General features: G+C 41.5%; 1 protein-coding gene across 8 annotated transcripts in view; it reads left to right on the top strand.

The window, feature by feature from the left end:
- Positions 1-19,789, top strand: part of ELAVL4 (ELAV like RNA binding protein 4) — a 441,663-nt gene that overhangs the window by 336,948 nt on the left and 84,926 nt on the right. For all 8 annotated transcript variants that reach the window (XM_078671368.1, XM_078671335.1, XM_078671319.1 and 5 more), the window contains one exon: positions 5,731-5,971. In XM_078671368.1, the coding sequence (XP_078527494.1) occupies positions 5,731-5,971 (241 nt within the window). The remainder of the gene's footprint in view (positions 1-5,730; positions 5,972-19,789) is intronic.

Here is a 19,789-nt window from a genome sequence, read left to right as displayed (position 1 = left end):
TCTCTTGATACCTCAGTGGGCAGAAACACCATACAGGGTGGGATAGGTGTCAGCCAAGCCACTAGCATCAATAGATACATTATGAACGGATTTCACTGTTAGTGGTTTTGTGTTCTCAGTTTAATATATGAGGTGTTTGCAATTGGTGCACGTGTTGACAAAAACTCTAAACTCTTACTTTTATCACTTCTTATTTTCATGGTTGGTTGGTTTCCCACCAATTTTACTCTGCTGTGTCCATCCCACGCTTTTTCTTTATTCGGCAGACTTAATTGCCTCTGTCATTCCTAGGAATTCAAGACTTAGGGGGTCATTAGGATGGCGGATTTCCCGCATACTCCGGGCCGGCGGAAGCCACCGCCGGCCCGGAGTATGCGGGAAATCCGCCGAGGAGTCCTGAAAGACCCACCGCCAAATCAGGATGGCTGGTGGGTCTCCCAATCCGTCCGCCGCTTTTCCGCCGCGGTCGGAAGGCGACCACGGCAGAAAAGCAATAACATGGCTGGCGGTGTCTATCAGACACCGCCAGCCATATTAGGATGCAGGGTGAGTCATGCTTTTCCGCGGCGGCTTTTCCGCCGTGGAAAAGCATACGGACAGTCACTTTGGGGGCCCGTTGCGGGCCCCCTGGGTGAAGGTTGCGTGGGGGGTGCACATGGGGGGTACCTATGGTACCCCTATGCCCTTGCGTGCACGAAGCGGCAGGCACCGCGCGGTGCCTGCCGCTTTGTGCATGCAAATGCACACCTTTCGTTTTTTGCATTGCGGCAGATGCTGCTTCAAGCAGCATCCGCCGCAATGTAAAACATACAGGATGTGACCGCCAGGGTGGCGGTCACATCCTAATTGCTATGGAGGGACCGCCGCTGCCCATGCGGACGGTCCCTCCAACTCAGGGGTGGCGGACGGACGCAAGTCCGTCCGCCATCCTAATCGGCCCCTTAATTTGATCAATCTTGTTTAAAGAACAAAGCTTCCATGAGATTCATCCTTATGCACCAGTTTTGGGGGATTTGTCGTAGGAAAAATATGCTGTCCCTTTTCCTTCATTTTTTTTTCCCTTGGGGAATTCAAATGTATTTGTTCTGTTCTATGTTCTGCTCCTTGATCTGTAGAGAACAGTCGTGGTAATCTTGCAGCGGCTTCGAAATTAGAGGGGTACTTGAATACTTAGTGATGCTGATTTGTTTCATTCTAGCACTTAAAAGTTATTAGTTGTGGGTCAGTCCTAACGACTTATGTTGAATGATGAGGAGAGAGCTAAGGACTGGTTTTGGAAGCTCTTTAGCAGAGTTGAAGGGGTCATGAGAGGAGTTGGAAGAGGTTTTGCATCGCTTTTTAAAGGGGATGGGTTATCCCTGGTACTCTCATGAACCAGGTACACAGCTTCCTAAAAAGTAATTCCTCTTCACACGCTCTCATCAATGTTGGCAGAGTGTTTGGTTTATCAGATTTTGACTCAAAGTGTGGGACGTGTACGCTGGGTGTTTCGCTCACATTCTTAGCCTAGGTTTACCTCATATTCTTGCAAACTAACCTCATTTAGGGGCAGATGTATCAACATTGAGATTTGCGAATCTCAAATAGCGATTTTTTTTAGAAATCGCTATTTGAGATTTGAAAATTGGTATGTATGTAGAAAATCGATTTTTTTTTGCGATTTCTTAAAATTCCTTAATTGCGATTAGCAAATTGCGAATCGCAAATAAGGAATAATTTCCCATTCATTTCTATGGGCCAGGAGGCCCATAGGAATGAATGTGAAGTTATTCTCAATTTGCAATTCGCAATTTCAGAATCGCAAATTGAGAATAATTGCAAGGGTGTCATAAGGACACCCTGATGCACCCCTGAAATTCACATGTGTGCGCACATGGCGCACATACATGCCCGTAAGGGCATGTATGTGCGCCACATGGCACCTTCACAAATGCAAAAAAGTGCTTTTGTGCAAGAAATCGCAAATTACCACCAACTTCAAGTTGGTGGTAATTTGCGAATTCTTAATGAGAAATCGCACAACCTGGGAGCTTCATACATTGCATTTAAGGAATCGCAAAATTTGCGATTCCTTAAATGCAATCGCAAATTTGCGATTCCTTATTTTGCACTCAATTTTACTACATACATACCATTTACCGAAAATGAGTTCGCAAACGCTGAAATTCTGTGAATTTCGGCGTTTGCGAACCCATTTGAGCTTCATACATCTGCCCCTTAGTGATTAGATTGGCAGTTCTTAAAGACATGGATGTATTCTAGCCCTGTTTTGTGAAGATATTGTTGACCCTTCCCCCAAACGCTTTGACCAAGGAACACATTTTTTTGACTGTTTTCATTCTCTTGGCCACAAGTGTATTTGTGTCAGTGCGTGACCATGCATCTGTGGTCCAGACAAAGCTTGGTGCTTGGATATGAATTCACTGGAGCTTCTGAATTTACTGATTTGGAGTCTCTGTGTAGATCATGGTGCACTGTTCTAGCCTGGACTGTGACAAGGAGATTGTAGACTACATTATGCCCTCCCCGTCTCTGTGAAGGGGAGGACCTCTTTCAGCATCTTATTTGGAGGAGGCTTGTGATTGATAAAATTTGGTGATCAGAAGAGAGGGTTTGTTAAGATGATACTCCACATTTTTGACTTGTCTGTAAGGTGTTCTCGATGAGGCCCAAAATATAAGTATCTACCCACGTAATTATTTTGACATTTTATAGAGCATACAAATAATTCTACCACGTTTCAGTATGTAGGCTTTAAAAACGTTTCATCCTTACTTAGCACCTCAGTACTTACTTATCTGTTTGTATCTTTGCTTATCTATCTTTCCCTATATCTCTTTCCTTCTCTTAGTTCCACCTTTATTTCGCGTGTCCTACCTTCTCAAATGAGTCATTGTTTGAAGGTCTAAGCTGCTCTCATCAATGTCATGACTACATCCTGCCTTTCTCATGGGACTAGATTAATAGCTGAGTGAGTCAGAATTTCCGGGTATGCGGCACACATGGCTTGTTCCTACTGCTGTTCAGTGCGTGGCTGGTGATATGTTATTGGAACAATCAACTTCCCTCCTTCATTCAGCTTAATATTCGTAGATTACTGAGATCCAGGGATATTTTTGGAGAGCTGGCGTTTGTTGATTGTTTTTACATTGTAGATAAAAAGACTACCTAGGGAGAATTTCTTCTTCCTTGCTTAAAATGGCAGCATTTAATGACATGGAAAATCACTAAACCTCACTCTCAAGAGGGGCAATGTGCACAAATGTTTGTTAAATTTTGAGCGGACGTGTCCATTCTCATAGCAATGATGTCAACATATGTATGACCTGCCATGGTCAGAGAAGGTGGTCCTATGCACTAACCCTCCGCATTCAAAATAAAATCAGGTAACAAACAAGCCAGTTACCTTAAAAATGGTGAAGTGGAAGTAAAAATCGAGATTCTGAAAATTTTGCCGGGAGAAAGTCAAACTGGCAAATACCTAGTCTAGGCAGGAGCACGTATGTATCTGACATCTCCCTGCAGAAGTCTACTTCCGATGCTCAGCCTCTTAGCTTGAGGGACAGACCCGTAGGCAGCTGTATCATGTGATAGTGATAGCTAAGTGTAGCCGAAACCCAGAAATCTAATAGAGTACCTTGAGAATTTCATTATTTTATCTAATTTAGCTCCGTAGATGATTTGCGTATGACCTTTCATGAGTCCCAGTCGTGAGCTTGCTGTGGTGTTGTAATCAGGCTTTGTATTTTATTCGGTGTTGTAGGAAGGCTACTACCGCTAAATGTGTCTGCAGTTGCTTTCCTTCATGCTCAGCGGCCGAGCAGTTTTAGCCAGATTTATCATTTTGGGGTAGAAGAGGCTTGGAATCTATTGTAAATCTACTTCATGTCACTCTTGCCTAAAACAAATGGTACAAACCTCTCGTTGGTTGTATGTCACAATATTGACCAGAAATGTATTGTGGTACAATATTATAGGTGTCAAAATACAGACATCTAAAATAGTGGCTTTACATAACTATAATGTTTGTAGTCGACGAAGTACACCAATGTTGACTACAAAAATTTTGACAGGAAAAAATATAATAAGTAACAAAATATCCACAGCCAAAATATCTAATACAAAAATGAAGTATTTAAAAAAACATTACGCTTAAAATATATAGTATATATATATAGAGTTCATAAACAGCAAATATTTAATGAAAAATCGAATATTACTGTATTAATATGTAGAGCAAAGTGTGCATACACAATTAGTCTTGTTAGGCCTTCTTAGGAGGACGTGGTCAACATGCTTTGAGAGCAGCTCTGTTCAAGGCCCCTACCAAACCATTCGAGTGATAATAAAGGGAACAGCCACTATGGTACCTACCTCAAGATGCTGGATATAATCTCCCTCAATCTGACTGCTGTAGTTCTCTTTTTGATAGCATTACTTGCCTTTGTGATTTGGCCTCACACTATCCAAAAGGGGAATATGAACAGAATATTCATGTTTAGTTTGTCCTAATACAAAAAAAGGACTGTGCCCTCTGCACTTTGGCTAATAGGGAGTTGGATGTATCAGGTATAGAGTATTTATGTAGTTCTACTTAGCCTACTTGTAATTTAAATCGTTAACACGTTACGTGATTTCCCAAAATGGCACCACTACCCCAGGCCATATAATTACATGTCGTTGGCAACAGCATTTTACAGCAAGCCCGCGCGAATAATGCAAAAGGCCAGAACGTGAGTGGCTGTTGCTCGTGTCATGTGCGTGTTCCATGCGTTATCCTGTTAAAAAGACACAATGCTATGTGCTAACTGCCTAGGCATGTGCATTTGTTTCACTTTGCTGTCGTGATCACATGTTGTTGTATTTACAACTTTGTTTGTTCACAAAGAGATGCATACACCTAGGCTTCCTCAAAGATGCAATAAATGTACTAGCTCTTTCTCAGCAGTATCAACTATGTCATATTTGAGTCCACCACTTAACACACACACTTACTCTTCTAGGTTCTTTTATAATGCACCCCCTTGGCTGTTCACCTTAACTCTGCTGATGCAGTCTGTTCTGCAGAGAGACTCTGCTCCCAGCTTCGACAAAATCACCCATCTATTACCAAGCACTTTCCATAACATTTGCTACTGTTTGCGTTGCCATTCTATGTACAGGGTATGTATGGTCCCCCGTGCAGCCCCAAGCTTGCATCCATAGGGGTGGGGGAGAGGGTGAGGGTGGAGGTTGCTAATAGTGAAAATACAGGTATTGTGTGCTCTGCAGTATGTTGCAAGATGAATAGGTTTCCCCACCGCACATGTGAGCGTCTAACAGTGCCCATTTACTGTAATAAAAATAATCATTTAAATGACACCTAATTTTCCTCCATTGTATTCGAATTTTAATTTTGCAGCATTCAAGCGCACACAGATTACAAAAAAATCCCTTGCTGAAGCAAGAAATTAACCTTAAATTAACAAAATGATAGTGCTTTTACCTCTGCATCTACTGTTTTGTTCACAGTGTGACAGATTTACATGACCCACTTTAGAAAAAATAAGAGGAATTTAGTGTGTTTTCATTGAAGGTTGGAAGGCGGACTCAGACTGCCTGTGGATGCTGTGCTTGGTCTCCAAGTCAGACATTCATTAGCAAGTCTTAATTGACATAAAAATCACAAGTGAAATAGTCTTTTTTTCAGTTTCATCTACATATACTATCATTATTATATTTATTTTTTAGATAATTAGCACCATGGAACCTCAGGTGTCAAATGGCCCTACGTCTAATACGAGCAATGGACCCTCCAGCAACAGTAGAAACTGCCCTTCACCAATGCAAACAGGGGCTGCCACGGATGACAGCAAAACCAACCTCATAGTCAACTATTTGCCACAGAATATGACCCAGGAGGAGTTCAGGAGCCTGTTTGGGAGCATTGGCGAAATAGAATCCTGCAAACTTGTGCGAGACAAAATTACAGGTATGCCCTTTTTTGTGTATTAATCTCTGGTCTACTCGGTATGTAATCCTTTGGGGTGGGAGCGGGTAGGGCGGTGTTGAGTGTTGTATCGTTAAAATGAACAGAGGAGGGGAGAAAATGCACACAACTTTTCTGTTCTGAACTAGTGGGGAGGGCTAGAAAGAAAAGGGGGCATCTGAAACCAGCCGCGGCCCGTTGAGGGAGTTACGGTGGGGCAGGGAGGAGGAGGGGCAGGGTGGAGGGTGCTAAAAACCGGCATATGGATAATTGCAGGTAAGTAAACAATTTAATTAATAAAACGAATTTCGTAGCGCGCACTGGATCGCATTTTGCGATGCAAGGCACACTACGAAATTCGTTTTATTAATTAAATTGTTTACTTACCTGCAATTATCCATATGCCGGTTTTTAGCACCCTGCCCCTCCCCCTCCCCGTAACTCCCTCAACGGGCCGCGGCTGTCTGAAACAAATTTTCAGACAACTATTACCCCACGTCAATATACATATAGTGGAAAGGGGAACTTGTAAGTGAGTTATGTTTGTTGTTTTCAATCTTCTATTGTCAAAGAATAGTTTTGTAAAGCTGTTGCAAACCTACCTACTAGTTTTTAACTTTGTGTTTGTTCTGTAAACTGATTTTAGTAATATGTTCACTCCATATAGAGGCACCTGAGAGAGCTTCCCTATGGAAAACATAGTCTGCAAAAACATATTCGGTAAAACTAAAGACATACATAATAATTATAGATAATACACACACATGTCATTCATATTTCGAACTCACATAAATATCTTCCTACAAAAAATTACCTGTATTTAATTCTTAATTTATTATTTTAAGTCTGAGTTATTTTTTTAACTATGACTTAAACCTTAATATATTTGAGTTTAAGTACCTGATAGTGGATATAGATGCAGGTCGAATTTTCTGTTGGGAGATATTAATGTATGCTTGAGATTTTGAGAGTCTCTGAAAATGCAGCCTTATGCTTTTGCCAAATTTGTATTTGCAGTCTGTTTTTTTACCTTACCCTGGAAAAAGGTATTTGCGTTATCTAATCCATGGGTACCAGCCGCTAGTACTCAAGTGCTGCACCAAGCAGGGAATTCAGTCTAACCAGTGAGTAAGAAAATTAACTTCTCTTCCGTTGTAGGTACATGTATCGCGTTGACAATACGCTGTTGAATACCTGAATGGATATAACACTTGAGGACTGCAGGGAGTAATCCTGAATCTGCCATTGACACCAAATAATGTTAGTGGTTAGCTGGTGGAAGGGATATTCGAAGAGCTGCAGACATGATGGTGCCTTTGATAGGCCTGCAAAGCGTGGGAAGAGGCTAGTATTATGTCAGCTCTGCCTGTTGCCGGGCTTCCCAGTCTTTGCAGTCAGTGTCCGGCCCATAGTAACTTCATATTCCCTAGACCAGTCCACACCTACTGATCCAGAAGATTGTTCTCTGTTCATAATTCCACGGGTGAAATGGGGAGGGAGGGGTGGGTAATTTCAGAATCATTGACTTTAACCTTTATACTAGCACTGGCAAAGCCCAAAGGTCTGGCCTTGGCAATTTGGTACAATGGTCAATTTCTTTTTCATTGCAAGCATATGCCACAAAAATAAAAAGGGGAAAAAAAGAAAATACGCTACCACCTAAATATGGCTTCCATGTGCTGCAAGAAAACTTTTAGATTTAAAACCTGTTCGATTAAGCTGCTTTTTTGCTCGTGATTTTTTTTAAATAAAAAATCTCTAATTGCTTTATGCATTGTATTATTATTTGTGAAGGAGACAAAAAGAAATCCTCACCTAAACTAGCACTCACATTGCAGGCAGCTGCAGTGTTATAATGTGCCTCAATTATAACTAAACTTTAAAAGGAGACAGAAAGTAAATCACCATCTAACTGAGCATCCAAATTGCAGGCAAAATAAATAACCAGAATTTAAAGTTAACATTAAAAAAATTAAGAAGCAAACTTTTAACCTGCTTTGCAACTGAAAAGAAAGTAACTATTTTTAGGCGGTTGTGAAGAATGTGCCAGACTAGTGGGAGAAGCCCACGTTTCCTACAGCCAGCGTATGTATCTATATTATGCATGATCTTTTGGAAAAACAATAGTCTGGCGAGCCCACTAAGGCGACCTCAAAGGACAGACCAAAAAAGTCTTACTTTTATGCTTTTCCAGAGTAGGTTTCAAGTGCGCTGCTACAGTGGATCCCTTTTGTGAGACCAACTTGCAGGACCATAATGATTTACCTGAGGCTAAACCTGGTTTAATAATGAAATAATAAAATACATTTAATGTGTCACATATTTTATTTTTGTGTTCTTTTCTCCACCCTATGCATCCTTTCAAAAGTATCTTTAGTTTAAAAGAACCCATATTAAGTGTATGTTTGTAGGTCTTCTGGTGTATAAAAAGTTTCACCCCACCTGATTCCCATCCAACTTCCTGATTCTCTGTTATTGTGCTTATTTTGTCAAGTGGAAATCCCACCTTCGAATTTGCTCTATCCTAGAAAGGAAGTGAGTTTTATTTTGTTTGTCCCTTAGTGCCAGAATGTGCTCGTGTGGGAATAGTGCCTTTACAGATACACATGACATAAAGATTTTGGCTGCCATATGATGTCTGGTAATCTCTCGATGTTGAGTAGTTTAAATTAATCTCAACTGCGATCAACATAAATCAATCATAGCGTACTCTGAAACCAGTTCTTTTGGTAGCCATCACTAAAAGGTGTTTGAGAGGGCCTGTATTTTGGATTGCCAATGGTATTGTTAATAATTTAGAATGTAGCCTTATTTGCACTCTTTTCAGCCCGAAAAAGTAAATGTATGTCACTTGTTCTACATTGTAGCCTTATTTGCACTCTTTTCAGCCCAAAAAAGTAAATGTATGTCACTTGTTCTACAGTGTCCTCCTCTTTGGGCAGTCTTTTCCCTGTCTGCGTTTCTTGAAGTTCCTCACCCCAGCTAGCTGGGAATTTAGATCACGTATGTCATTTTTCTTAACCGAAACATGTCCTTATTGCTCTGTGTCCTCTTAAGACGGACCATTCTAGAACTATTGCAAGAGTATCCTTGCAACTGTCCCTACAAGGGTGTAAACACTTTGTCTTCATCTCATGCCTTTCACCGTCACCCTTATCTTCTGCACAGTATCACTGTCTTTTCAGATACTAAGGAGTCTTTCAGGACTCTAGAGTCCATTTTTACTCACATTATTATTTTTTGTCTCTTCATTGTGCTAGGTTTCAATACCTTCCTCCAGCGTCTCAAAGTCCATTTTTTCCTAGGGTACTCCTTTATAAATTGATCTCTTGCTTTGCTGTCAAATTACATCTACATTCGACTATAGCAGGTATTTGAGGTTTTGTTTGTTGCAGTTCTACCATTTGTAATTTTGATATCATAGAGCTTTCCTTTTCACTCCATGTTCTTTCATCTTGGTGGATAGTTCCTTGCTGAAGATTGGCAGCACAGCTACTTCCATCTTCTTTGACTTTATATGTTACACTTCCTCTTATTTTCCTTGTCCTACATTGCCTCTTTATCCCTTTTTGTCTTACAGAAGTCTTTGGTTGTTATTGGCATCAAGTTGCCAGTTAACCACATACTCTTGTCATGTAACTCCACTTTTTGATCATTTGTGACTGTCTTCTAAGATTCCCTGTCATATAATTTCTGCTCCATTTGTCAGCTGGGCCCTGACTTGTCATGTGATTGCTTACATGTGATGGATTTAATAATCAATACAAGCGCATTATTCAAGCACCCTCCCCACTTCTTTGGAAAGAGCGGGCATTGTATTCTCCTTTTTTTTGTTTTAGGTATGAGTGTTTTCCCGCAAGATGTCCAAATTCTAGTCAATGGGCCTTTCTTTCTGCAAGGTTTCTGCTTTACTGTTTCCTTTCTATGTGGTTTCATCCTACTTCTTTAGGGACTGTTAAGATGCTTTCCATGGACTTCTGTAGCTTCCCTGTACCAGGGATGCCACACATGTTGAGCAGCAGGGGTCTCTGCACAGTAGTCCAGGTGTCATTAGTTGTAGGTAAGTGGAGGGACTGTATGCTTACCTGTCTTGGTGAAGTCTGCACAACATTGAAGAGTTAAAGAGAATTGTCTTTCAATTGGTAATCCTTCTGAAAGATACTTGCACTTCTTTCACGTTCCATTACTTAAGCAGATTCATTAGTCCAAAATACCTAGGATTGCTTTCAATATTCATAAAAAGTGTCCATGCAGGTATTATGTCCCATTTTAGGCTCATTATCTTAAATAGATAGATAGATAGATAGATAGATAGATAGATAGATAGATAGATAGATAGATAGATAGATAGAAATTGGTGCATGTGTTTCTGTATAACTTTTAAACCAATTCATATATTCTGTAGTTGTACCACTTTTTTATAAAATGTTATAGGCAAGCTTGTGTTCTGAGTAGACATCAAATCAGTCAGCCTCTGCATTCTGCCTTGGCAGTGCTTACATAAGTGCTCGCAACAGTCTGTTTACTTCTTCAAACTACAGCCTTAACCTGTCCAGTTCAATCAGTCTTGCTCTGTATGTTTTCAAAGACATGCATCATCCCATATCCATCCCTCCTTCAGTCATTAACTCCCTGAACACAACATCCAAGGTGGAATCAAGTGGCTGGCATGAGCGAACAATGACTTCCTCTAGTGTTTTTCTTCTTTCTTGTTGATGTAGCGTGCTGCTTTGCTCCAGCATGCACTAGCCTCTTTCTAAGCCTGCGTCTCTCTTTAGACACCTGGCAGTTATTGCCTGGTGTCTAAAGAGAGACACCAGGCAGTTATTGCTTACAAGACACCATAGAAGAGGGTGGTTATATATGACTTAGTCTTGCAAAGTCCATTTTAGAAAACGAAATATTGTTGCATTTTTAGGATATTTTCAATTTGACGGTTTACTCTTTGGCTGTATGCGCTGGTAAAGGGCGGTTGAAAAGTCATAGCAGTTTCTTGCCTGTTTACAGAACAGAGTCTCCCTCAGTTTCAGTTTCTGCAAAATATCTCATAGTTGTTACACTTTGGGCCTCTGCTCTTAACTGGCTCCTCCCAGTGCATATTAACCCAATATTTTCAGCCAACAGAGGGAGATTATTGGAGAGCTCATATGGCGTTACTGCGTGCTACAATAATCTGTGTGTTGTCTGCAGCTAACATGCTGAGTCTCTCAGAAGACATGAATTATCCATTGAAAATTACTTTGTAGTATCTAATATTATTAACAAGAATGGTACTCCTTTCGGAAGGAAGAAATGCAGATTGCTCAGTATCCGTAGTAGAATTTCTGATGTACTGGCCAAACCAGATTTATACAATGGGTCGAAAACTCCCAAAAGCTTTCTTAAAAGAAGTCGCTGAAAGTAGTGGTCAGACATATTGACCATTTACTGTGCACACAAACCTTAATAGTATCTTATTTCTTAGCTACTTTTTATTATGTTATAGTGTGCATATTCCAACACTGCAGTGCCACTTTTATGGCTGGTAGAACTGTATAAGGAAAAGCTATGTCTAGATGGAATCAGTGATCTGCAAGTTTTAGACATGGGTCTCTTCAGCTGTTACATCCGCTAACTGATCTCTCTAGCCGCACAGTTTGGTGTGTACTTCCCTCAATAACTTTTACAAATGCAGGATTACCTCCTGTTTCATGCCAGCTCCTTCACTTCTTGCAACCCTTCTTCTTTTTTGGTGTTCATTTTACTTTTTCTGCATGTCTGTACCCGAAATCCAGAACTTACCATGGGGGTTTGAGGTAACTAAGCTTTCTTTTGCTTTACCTAAACTCCCAGATTGAATTTTGCCCTCTGAAAATGCACAATGGACCCGTTTTTGTGGGAAAAGTTTGCAAATATTTAGCACAGGGGTTACATGACCCTGTGATGGTTAACACAAATTCTCCACTTACACTCATGGCTTCCTTTAACAATAGTCTTCATGGTTTATTATTTTACTTTTTCAAGCATTTTATTGGAATTTGCAGCTGAATGCCTGAGAAAGACTCTATATATAGCTATATCCAGGCGCGCAACACCCATTGGAATCAAAGGTCTTCAGCTTCCCCCAAGCTCCCCTCCGCCCCCCCACCCGTCGTCTGTGGCAGTCCGGGCTCAGACGTCTCCCGGGCACACACACAGCCCAACCGAGCACTTCACAGGTCTTTAAAAGACCATGCGCATGTTAATGGGGCTTTGATATTGTGTCACCCCTTCCAAGAGCCCCTGCAGCTTCACTCTGCTTTTTCCTAGCCCCCCCCCCCCCGAAATGTGGTTCTAGTTGCGCCTCTGGCTACATCATGCAAATTATAACTATAAAAATGTATTTGCAGGCGTCACTGTCGATTCTTGTAATACTCCAGTCCGTTCGTCCAACAGTAATGAGCTCTGATATATAAGTTTAGTGAAGATAAAATTGGCCAAAAAATCTAAATTGTAATTTTCGATCAGAGCCATTATTCAGAAGTATTAGTTCCACAAGCACTGATAACTGAGTTAGTAACTAAGTTATTAGAAATTGTATATAAAGGTGTAGGTTTTGAGATGCTGGGGAGAGCAGAAATAACCATAATAAAAAATACAGTTTTCAAAGATGGCAGCACAAGAGTGTTTCAGATGTCCCAGCAGGAAGACATTTGATGCACCATTCTCTTAGGTATCCAAAACAACTTGTGTAGTAGGTTCTCAATATCACACACGTTGTATTCCGCCCTGCTGGAGCCCATATTGTAGAAGGAGATGTGTTCACTAGACTTCTCCAATTTCCACACAAGTACAATGTGACCCCCTTTGATTATTGACTAAATATGAAACCCAAAATAATCCTCAGGTCATCCATTTGGCGAAATGTACCTGCAGCATGTACTGTATGTGTAACGAATAGAACCCTTTAGTACCTCTTGTCCTTAACAGACAGGAACATTTATATAGGACTTTAACTAAAAATTGATTCTAAATGTTACTCTTATTTGGGACTGGTCGTCAATTTTTATAGCCAATGTTTAATACTGTCTGTTTCTGGTACCCTGATGTGCCTATCAGAACTGTTTACCCTCCCACAAGTTTCATCTTTGCTCTCATCATTGAGCATTTGTTTGCTTGTAGCATAATACTCCACCCTGGAAAACTGACTTCTTAGTGACAAGGTTATGAACTTCAACTCATTCCTCCACGAAATTCCCTAGTTTATCACCCGGTCAACCTGTGTACATCTCCCTTCTTAGAGCAGTTTCAGATCCAAACGCAAACCAAGACCCTCGTTCTGCTTGCCTTGCAGTCGCTTCGGGGACGTAAACTCTTGAAAAGTGGGTTTCAATTTTTATTCATAATTAAGACCTACCCTTTGCTGGTGGCAGGTCAGTGCATGCCTCTGGCCCTATGTTTATGGACTTCTAAAAGCCGTTCACTGCACCATCACCACCATGACAATGTTTGTGGATTTTCCAAAAGCCTGTCTCTGCCACAAATACCTCAGATACTAGTGAAGTAGGTAACCGAGGCACCACCACAGAACTTCTGAAAGCTTCATTGCTCAGTTAGGCAGACTTTTCTCCTAGGGTGCAGTTTGGCATATCCTACCAACAATTTAACTGTGATCATATTTTCAATTCAAAGGTGCCATTCAAGGCACTGCCAGTGACAACCTGCATAGCCAGCTCTGATCTGCTTATTTTTTCATCTGGTTATTTCTAAATGACGCAACCATAATTTAGGTTATAGGGAAGGGAATGATGTCCTCGTTTATCTATGTCTCTGATTATTTAAAACCTCTGTACTTTTATACCTCTGCTCTGTGCATAAGCTGTGAATGGAGAGGGCAGGGTTTCTTTTTTTAGTTTGAATGTTATTCTCGGTTTATGCCTAAATGCAGTAGTCGACGTTCTGCTTCTCAACTGAAAAACGTAGCCTCTTTGGGGATTGGAACATGTCAGTGATAAATACATCCTTCATAAATAGATTGAAACCCCAAAAAGAGAACCAGTGTGGTTTCATGTACATGGCAAGAATAATTCAAATCTAGGCGCGCCAAAACTAATTTAAACTGACTATTCTCGTAAGGAGTTATTCCGTCTTTATTAAAAGAAAAATTACATTTCCTTTAATTCTCCCAACTTTATTCTCACTTTTGCCGTTTTTTCTTGCAGATATTGCTCTTAGTAACCGCTTTTGTCGTAAGAATGTAATATTTACATTTGTAACCACTTAAATAGGACGATTTTGCCTCGCTCGCCATACTGGCTGTTGGTGTACAGCCGCTTTCAGAATAAAGCATTAAGCTCGAGCAACCTGAGGCGAACTGGGAGTTCCTAATAAATAAATTTGAAAAGTCTGGAGTGGCCTGCGGCCTCCTCCTGCACCAATTGCCCCCCTTCCTCAGGTTTCCTTTAGCAGAGCACAAACAGCATAAAACATTTAAGTGTCACAATCCTTGAAGGTGGCTGCTAGCTTCCTTTCGTGCTGTCTACAAAGAAAAGGCCCGGGGGTCCCTCGGCGGCGTCTCTGCCTCCTGAATCAGCCCGGTGATGCGGGGATTGCCGGCGACTCCCAGGATTTACGCCGAGTTCCTCGTCAGCACATGCAAAGCCTAGGCCTCGCTGTATTTAGGTTGCTGTACCTCTCAGGCCACCGTGCAGTAGGTGCATGCCTTTTATGGAAATGGCACAGCTCTAGCAGCGTCAGTCATACCAAAAAAAAAAGCATGAAATGTATTCCCCAATTAAACAGAAGAGAAAACAAGCAATTGAAATGCTTTTGGTAGTAATGCAACCATAACCGGACGAGCTATTTATCTAGTCCTATGTCCTGGCTGCTGCTGCCCTTTGTCTCTCAATATGCTTGATTTTGCAACCATCAACATTGTTTTTTTCCTTTAACCCCTTTACTGCGGCGGCTATTCCGCCGCAGTGCTAAGGGGGGTGGGGGGCGGCCGCACGGCGCTCCCGTGCTCGTGATGGAACCGCTCCGTCACGAGCCTCGGGTGAGCTGTGCTTGTGACGGAACGGTTCCGTCACGGCCCCGCCTGTCCAATAGAACGCTCAGCGCAGGAGCGGAATTCGCGCCGTGCAGGTGCGGCGAGCAGGCCGTGACGGAACCGTTCCGTCACAAGCACAGCACATCCGAGGCTTGTGACAGAACGGTTCCGTCACAAGCATGCAAGGGGTTAAATGAGTAAATTAACTCCCATCCCAGTGCTACAGCATCGTTTCTCCACTTTCTTCACATCGTATATCTCACCATCACGTTTTTTCTAAGTTTCCATTCTCCTGTGTGTACTGAATATTTTGACCTTTCATTTTTTCTACATTCATTTTAATCATTTATGTGACACAGCACTGTTTACATCGGGGGTTTCCAATTTTTTCTATAATGAGAGCTACTTCTGATAAATGACAATAGTCCTGAGCTACTAATGACTGATCAATATAGTAGTGACCACATCAAGTACAGTGACCACTCAGAGATATGTCACAATATTGAGTGAAAATAATATCAGTCACAATTATGTATCCACAATACTGATTAAAAAATGATTACCATTTAGAATCCAACTATTCCCTCCAATTCATCTGTCAGTTTCTTACTTTCTGAAGATGTATCAAAGAGTCATATCCTCATTGCATTCCCAAGATGGGAAGGAAGACACACCAACTGGGAGTTACAGTGTATGACTTAACCCATGGATTTTATAGCCCTAGCAAAGAATTAAACCAATCAGCAGACGGGTTGCTAGTAACCAACACCAGCCATGTCCCTTTCGCCACACGAACATTTTTGATGCATATAAGTGCCTTTTACAGCAGCGTAGTGGCGGGGCAAGGTAAGACTTGAAATAATGCACGACCTGAGTTTAGGTTATCTGCCCTTGCTTCTCGCTTGATAGCTAGCTCAATAAAAGTCTTGCAAGATCATCTACGTCATTTAAATGAGAGGTAACCAATCAGAGTGTAAATAACACCCCCTCTCCTTCCCTGCCCCCGCACTGTGTCAGCCAAGTAGAATGTGGTTCCCATCCTATTCCGTGTTGCTGCACATCGAATTGCAGGTGTGACTTGTACTTGATTATGGGATCAATTCCTCATTTTTTTTATAGACATTCATTACAATAGCCTGATGCTGAACAAGAACGTGTAATCTTCCCAACAAGCACTAGACGCGTAGTTCTGGTATGAAAATTGTGAAGTGGGCGGGAGCAAGCCTGGGCTCTGAATTTGAGTGGCAGGTTTGGAACCAGCCTTCCACTTGGCAGGAACTGGAACTGTAGAGTTCCATGTTTTGACAAGCGGTACGCGCTTTGTGAATTTACAGCAGGTGTGAAGTCTGCGGGAAGATGATTCGTTTGCATGAAGCTCGCGTCCTTGCAACAGCTCCCCCCGCCTCTCCCTCTCCTCCCCACCCCCAAACTGTTAACAGTTTTAAGCATGTGAGCTTGGAGGGCTGCAGGGAGATACGCATAGGAAGTTAGAAGCTATTTGCCTAGGCTTGGCAGGGGTGTTCCATAAAACATGGCTTGTGGTAGTAAAGTGTGCTTATTAAATTCTCCACTTGCACAACCTAATTAATTCCAGCATTTTAAATTAACAGTGGAACTGCTCCCTTCTGTGCCGTTGCACCGATAGAGCACATTCAGCCCAACAAGCCACTGGGCCTGCTGTTCCCAAAAAGTACGCGTTAAGTGTCTGGGATATGCAGTAAATAGCAACCGCAATCAGTTTGCCAGCGGTTGCAGCGCCCCCCCATTCTGTGCTCGGTGGTTAATCTTCAAGCCATTAATTTAAAATAAAAAAAAACATATTTAACAGTTACGAGAATTTTCTCTCCTGACACACTTAGTAGGTTTGTGATTTCCTGGTGTGTATTGTGGTTTTGTTGGGGGCAGATGAGAAGATTGTGAGGTTGTCTTGGCTCCATCAGTGTCCAAAGGGCGCTTCAGTATGTTCTGAACCAGCACACCCATTCATATCGTTTTACTTTCACCCAGCTTCACCTTGCAAACATAGAGGGGAAAGTACAGATAGTGAAATGACAGCCTTCCCTTTTCACTGCCTCCATCGAGTTCTCAGCTTACTCTGGAAGGCAGAGCGATGCTGCTGTTTGCAGATGAGGGCTTTCAGATTCCATGCCCATACCATTCTCGAACTCTGTACTAAGACTACAGACAGGGTCGAAAAACCTTAACTATTATAGTGGCACTATTGTGCTAGTTGCACACGGAGAGGAACACAAGCCAAACATGCTTTCATAGAAATGTGTCAGTTTATCTTTAATGGGTTCATCTAAGGCACTATATATGGTTAAAACCTTCAGTTTCATATTAAATCTGATTTTACCAGCCAAAAACAGATGTCTGTGAAAGATGTTAGAAATCACAGATTCATTTTGACTCCCCATAGACCATTTGTCCCATTTTGGATTTGCTAGTGTTATGTGGTTCTAACCTATGTTTTAATAGACTTTGTCTTTTCCAGTTATGCTCATGGGCCGACTTCTAAAAATGTATATTTTTAATTTTTTTTTCTTCTGAAAATGACATTTTTATTTCTGCTATTAATTTATTTGGTTGCATCACTTCTTTATCACTTCGAAATGTTGCTCCCACGGTCCCAAAATAGCAATTAATTCGACATCCCCTTTCTACAAAATAACACACACACACACACATTCAAATAGATCATCTAAAGCCCTGTATTTCTAACTTCAATGCTCAGGTCTTTTCTAACATCTCTCAGTCTACACATAAATATACAGAACTCCTATCTACCAGTTGGAAACCTTGAATGCAGACTCACAAAGCTCTTTGGTACTCCATCCTTAAATAAAAGGCTAGGAGTCTAGAGAGTAAGCGTCCATGGGATGCCAAATGTCTGCCTGCATTAAAACATACAAAAAAGTCATAATTACTGCTAAAAGAGTTTATTGAGATGAGGAAATTAATAAAGCCTCTGGCCATGCCACACTGCTCTTTGAGTGGGAAGCATCCACAATAGATACTTCCTCCTTATCTGTTCAAGGCAAATCTTCCCAAGCTTCCTGTGTTTTTTAAATCATTACTTTTGTGGAACGACATCAGAAAATTAGAGAGAAACTGACCATGACTGCTCAATGGTCCAGGGTCTCCTCTTCATCTGCTTTCATTGCATCTGACTGTACTACTTTTTAGGTTCATTCTCTTGACCTTGAAAAAGTCGCCTTCCTCTGTTCTAAACTGGGTCCTTCAGACTTCCCTAGGCGCCTGGTGCCTACTTGGCTTATCTAACAGCAGCCATCTCTGCTCTTTCCATGCAGATTCAAAGTAAATTATCAATTGGGAGTCTGTGGTACCCGAGCAATTAATATAAACTCGCATTTCCCATTAAGTTATGCAGCCCAACATACCTCTCACTGATCTTGTCAGCGTTTGTCCCATAGCCAACTTGCCTGTTCTCGACAAATTATTGAACCGGTTATGGAGCAACCTTAAGATCATATTGACAGTTATCACATTTTAGCACTGATCCGGTCAGCCTTTAGTTCCCTTTATGGCTCTGAGTACCCTTAACTGGGATCCGGCAGCTCTCATATTTATTGATCAAGGTGCCTGTTACGAGCTGGTTAGACATGTAATTTTGAGACATTTGTGACTGCAGATCAGGCCATTCTCTTGAATGTTTATCTTCTGTCAGATGGCGGCCCTGTTTTAGTTATTTCTTTGCATACTCAAAGGGTTAAACTAGGCTCTTTTGTATCTAGTCGAAATGTGTTCAGGGTAAGAAGTTGTGGTGGGCTTCTGCGGTCTCACCGACCCTAATTGGAATTTACCTTTGCCTTTTATTTAACCTGACTGAAGATCTTAAGATCTCTTTACAATCCTACGGCGATGATACTCAGGTATACATCAGTTATTCTTCAGATATTCAATCTGTTATCGATGTTTTGGAAAATCATGGTTAGACTGCAATGTCAGCCAATTTCCTACAACTGAATCAGACCAAAACAGATTATTTTTCGCAATAAAGTGAAAATTGCAGCACTAATAAATAATAGGCGTACCATCTTTAACTTCTATATCAGCCCCAACGATAAAGAAAAATATCACGGCTTTTTATTTGATACAGAAGGGACCATGAAGCCCCAGATCAACGCAGTTGTGAGCAGTTTCCTTCAGAACAATAAATTAAAGGCATCATAGATTCTTCTATGTCCACCAGTTGTGCTTTGGCTCTAGGCACAATGGTTATGCTTACCTGGATGTAAACCTCTGTATACTGGACTCCCTGACTATCTTTCAGCCATATTACAAAGGGCCCAGATGCTGATTTTCAAGGTGTATTTATCATTTAAAAAAAGAAGCGCTATTTTAGTTTTAGGTCTAAGGATATTGCACTAGATGCCAGACCTGACTGCATCACGTTTAAGATACTGTGTCTGGCATATCGGCACCATAAAGCGCCTTCCTTTCTTTTTTACCAAAATTTAACCTTAGACACCTAGAAGAGATTTACGTAGCAAAGACCTGGCCTTACTAAATTCCACGAGATCAATCAATCAATCAATCATTCAATTTGTATAGCGCGCTACTCACGGCGCTGGGGGGAGGGAGGGGTCCGTTATTGCTCGAAAAGCCAGGTCATGAGTTGCTTCCTGAAGGAGAGATGGTTCTGGGTCAACTTAAAAAGCAGAGAGGAGTTTGTTCCTCCTCTCTGCGCGGTCCAGCCTGCTAGAATTCCATCCTTTTGATATTAACCCGTTGCGTGCTTCTGTCGGCCAACGGCCGTCACGTGCACTACCTTGGTAGTGCTGCGCACATCT

The sequence above is a fragment of the Lissotriton helveticus genome, chromosome 1_2 (genome assembly GCF_964261635.1).
Source record: "Lissotriton helveticus chromosome 1_2, aLisHel1.1, whole genome shotgun sequence".
Taxonomy (NCBI): Eukaryota; Metazoa; Chordata; class Amphibia; order Caudata; family Salamandridae; genus Lissotriton; species Lissotriton helveticus.
This window is presented reverse-complemented; position numbering and strand designations above follow the sequence as displayed.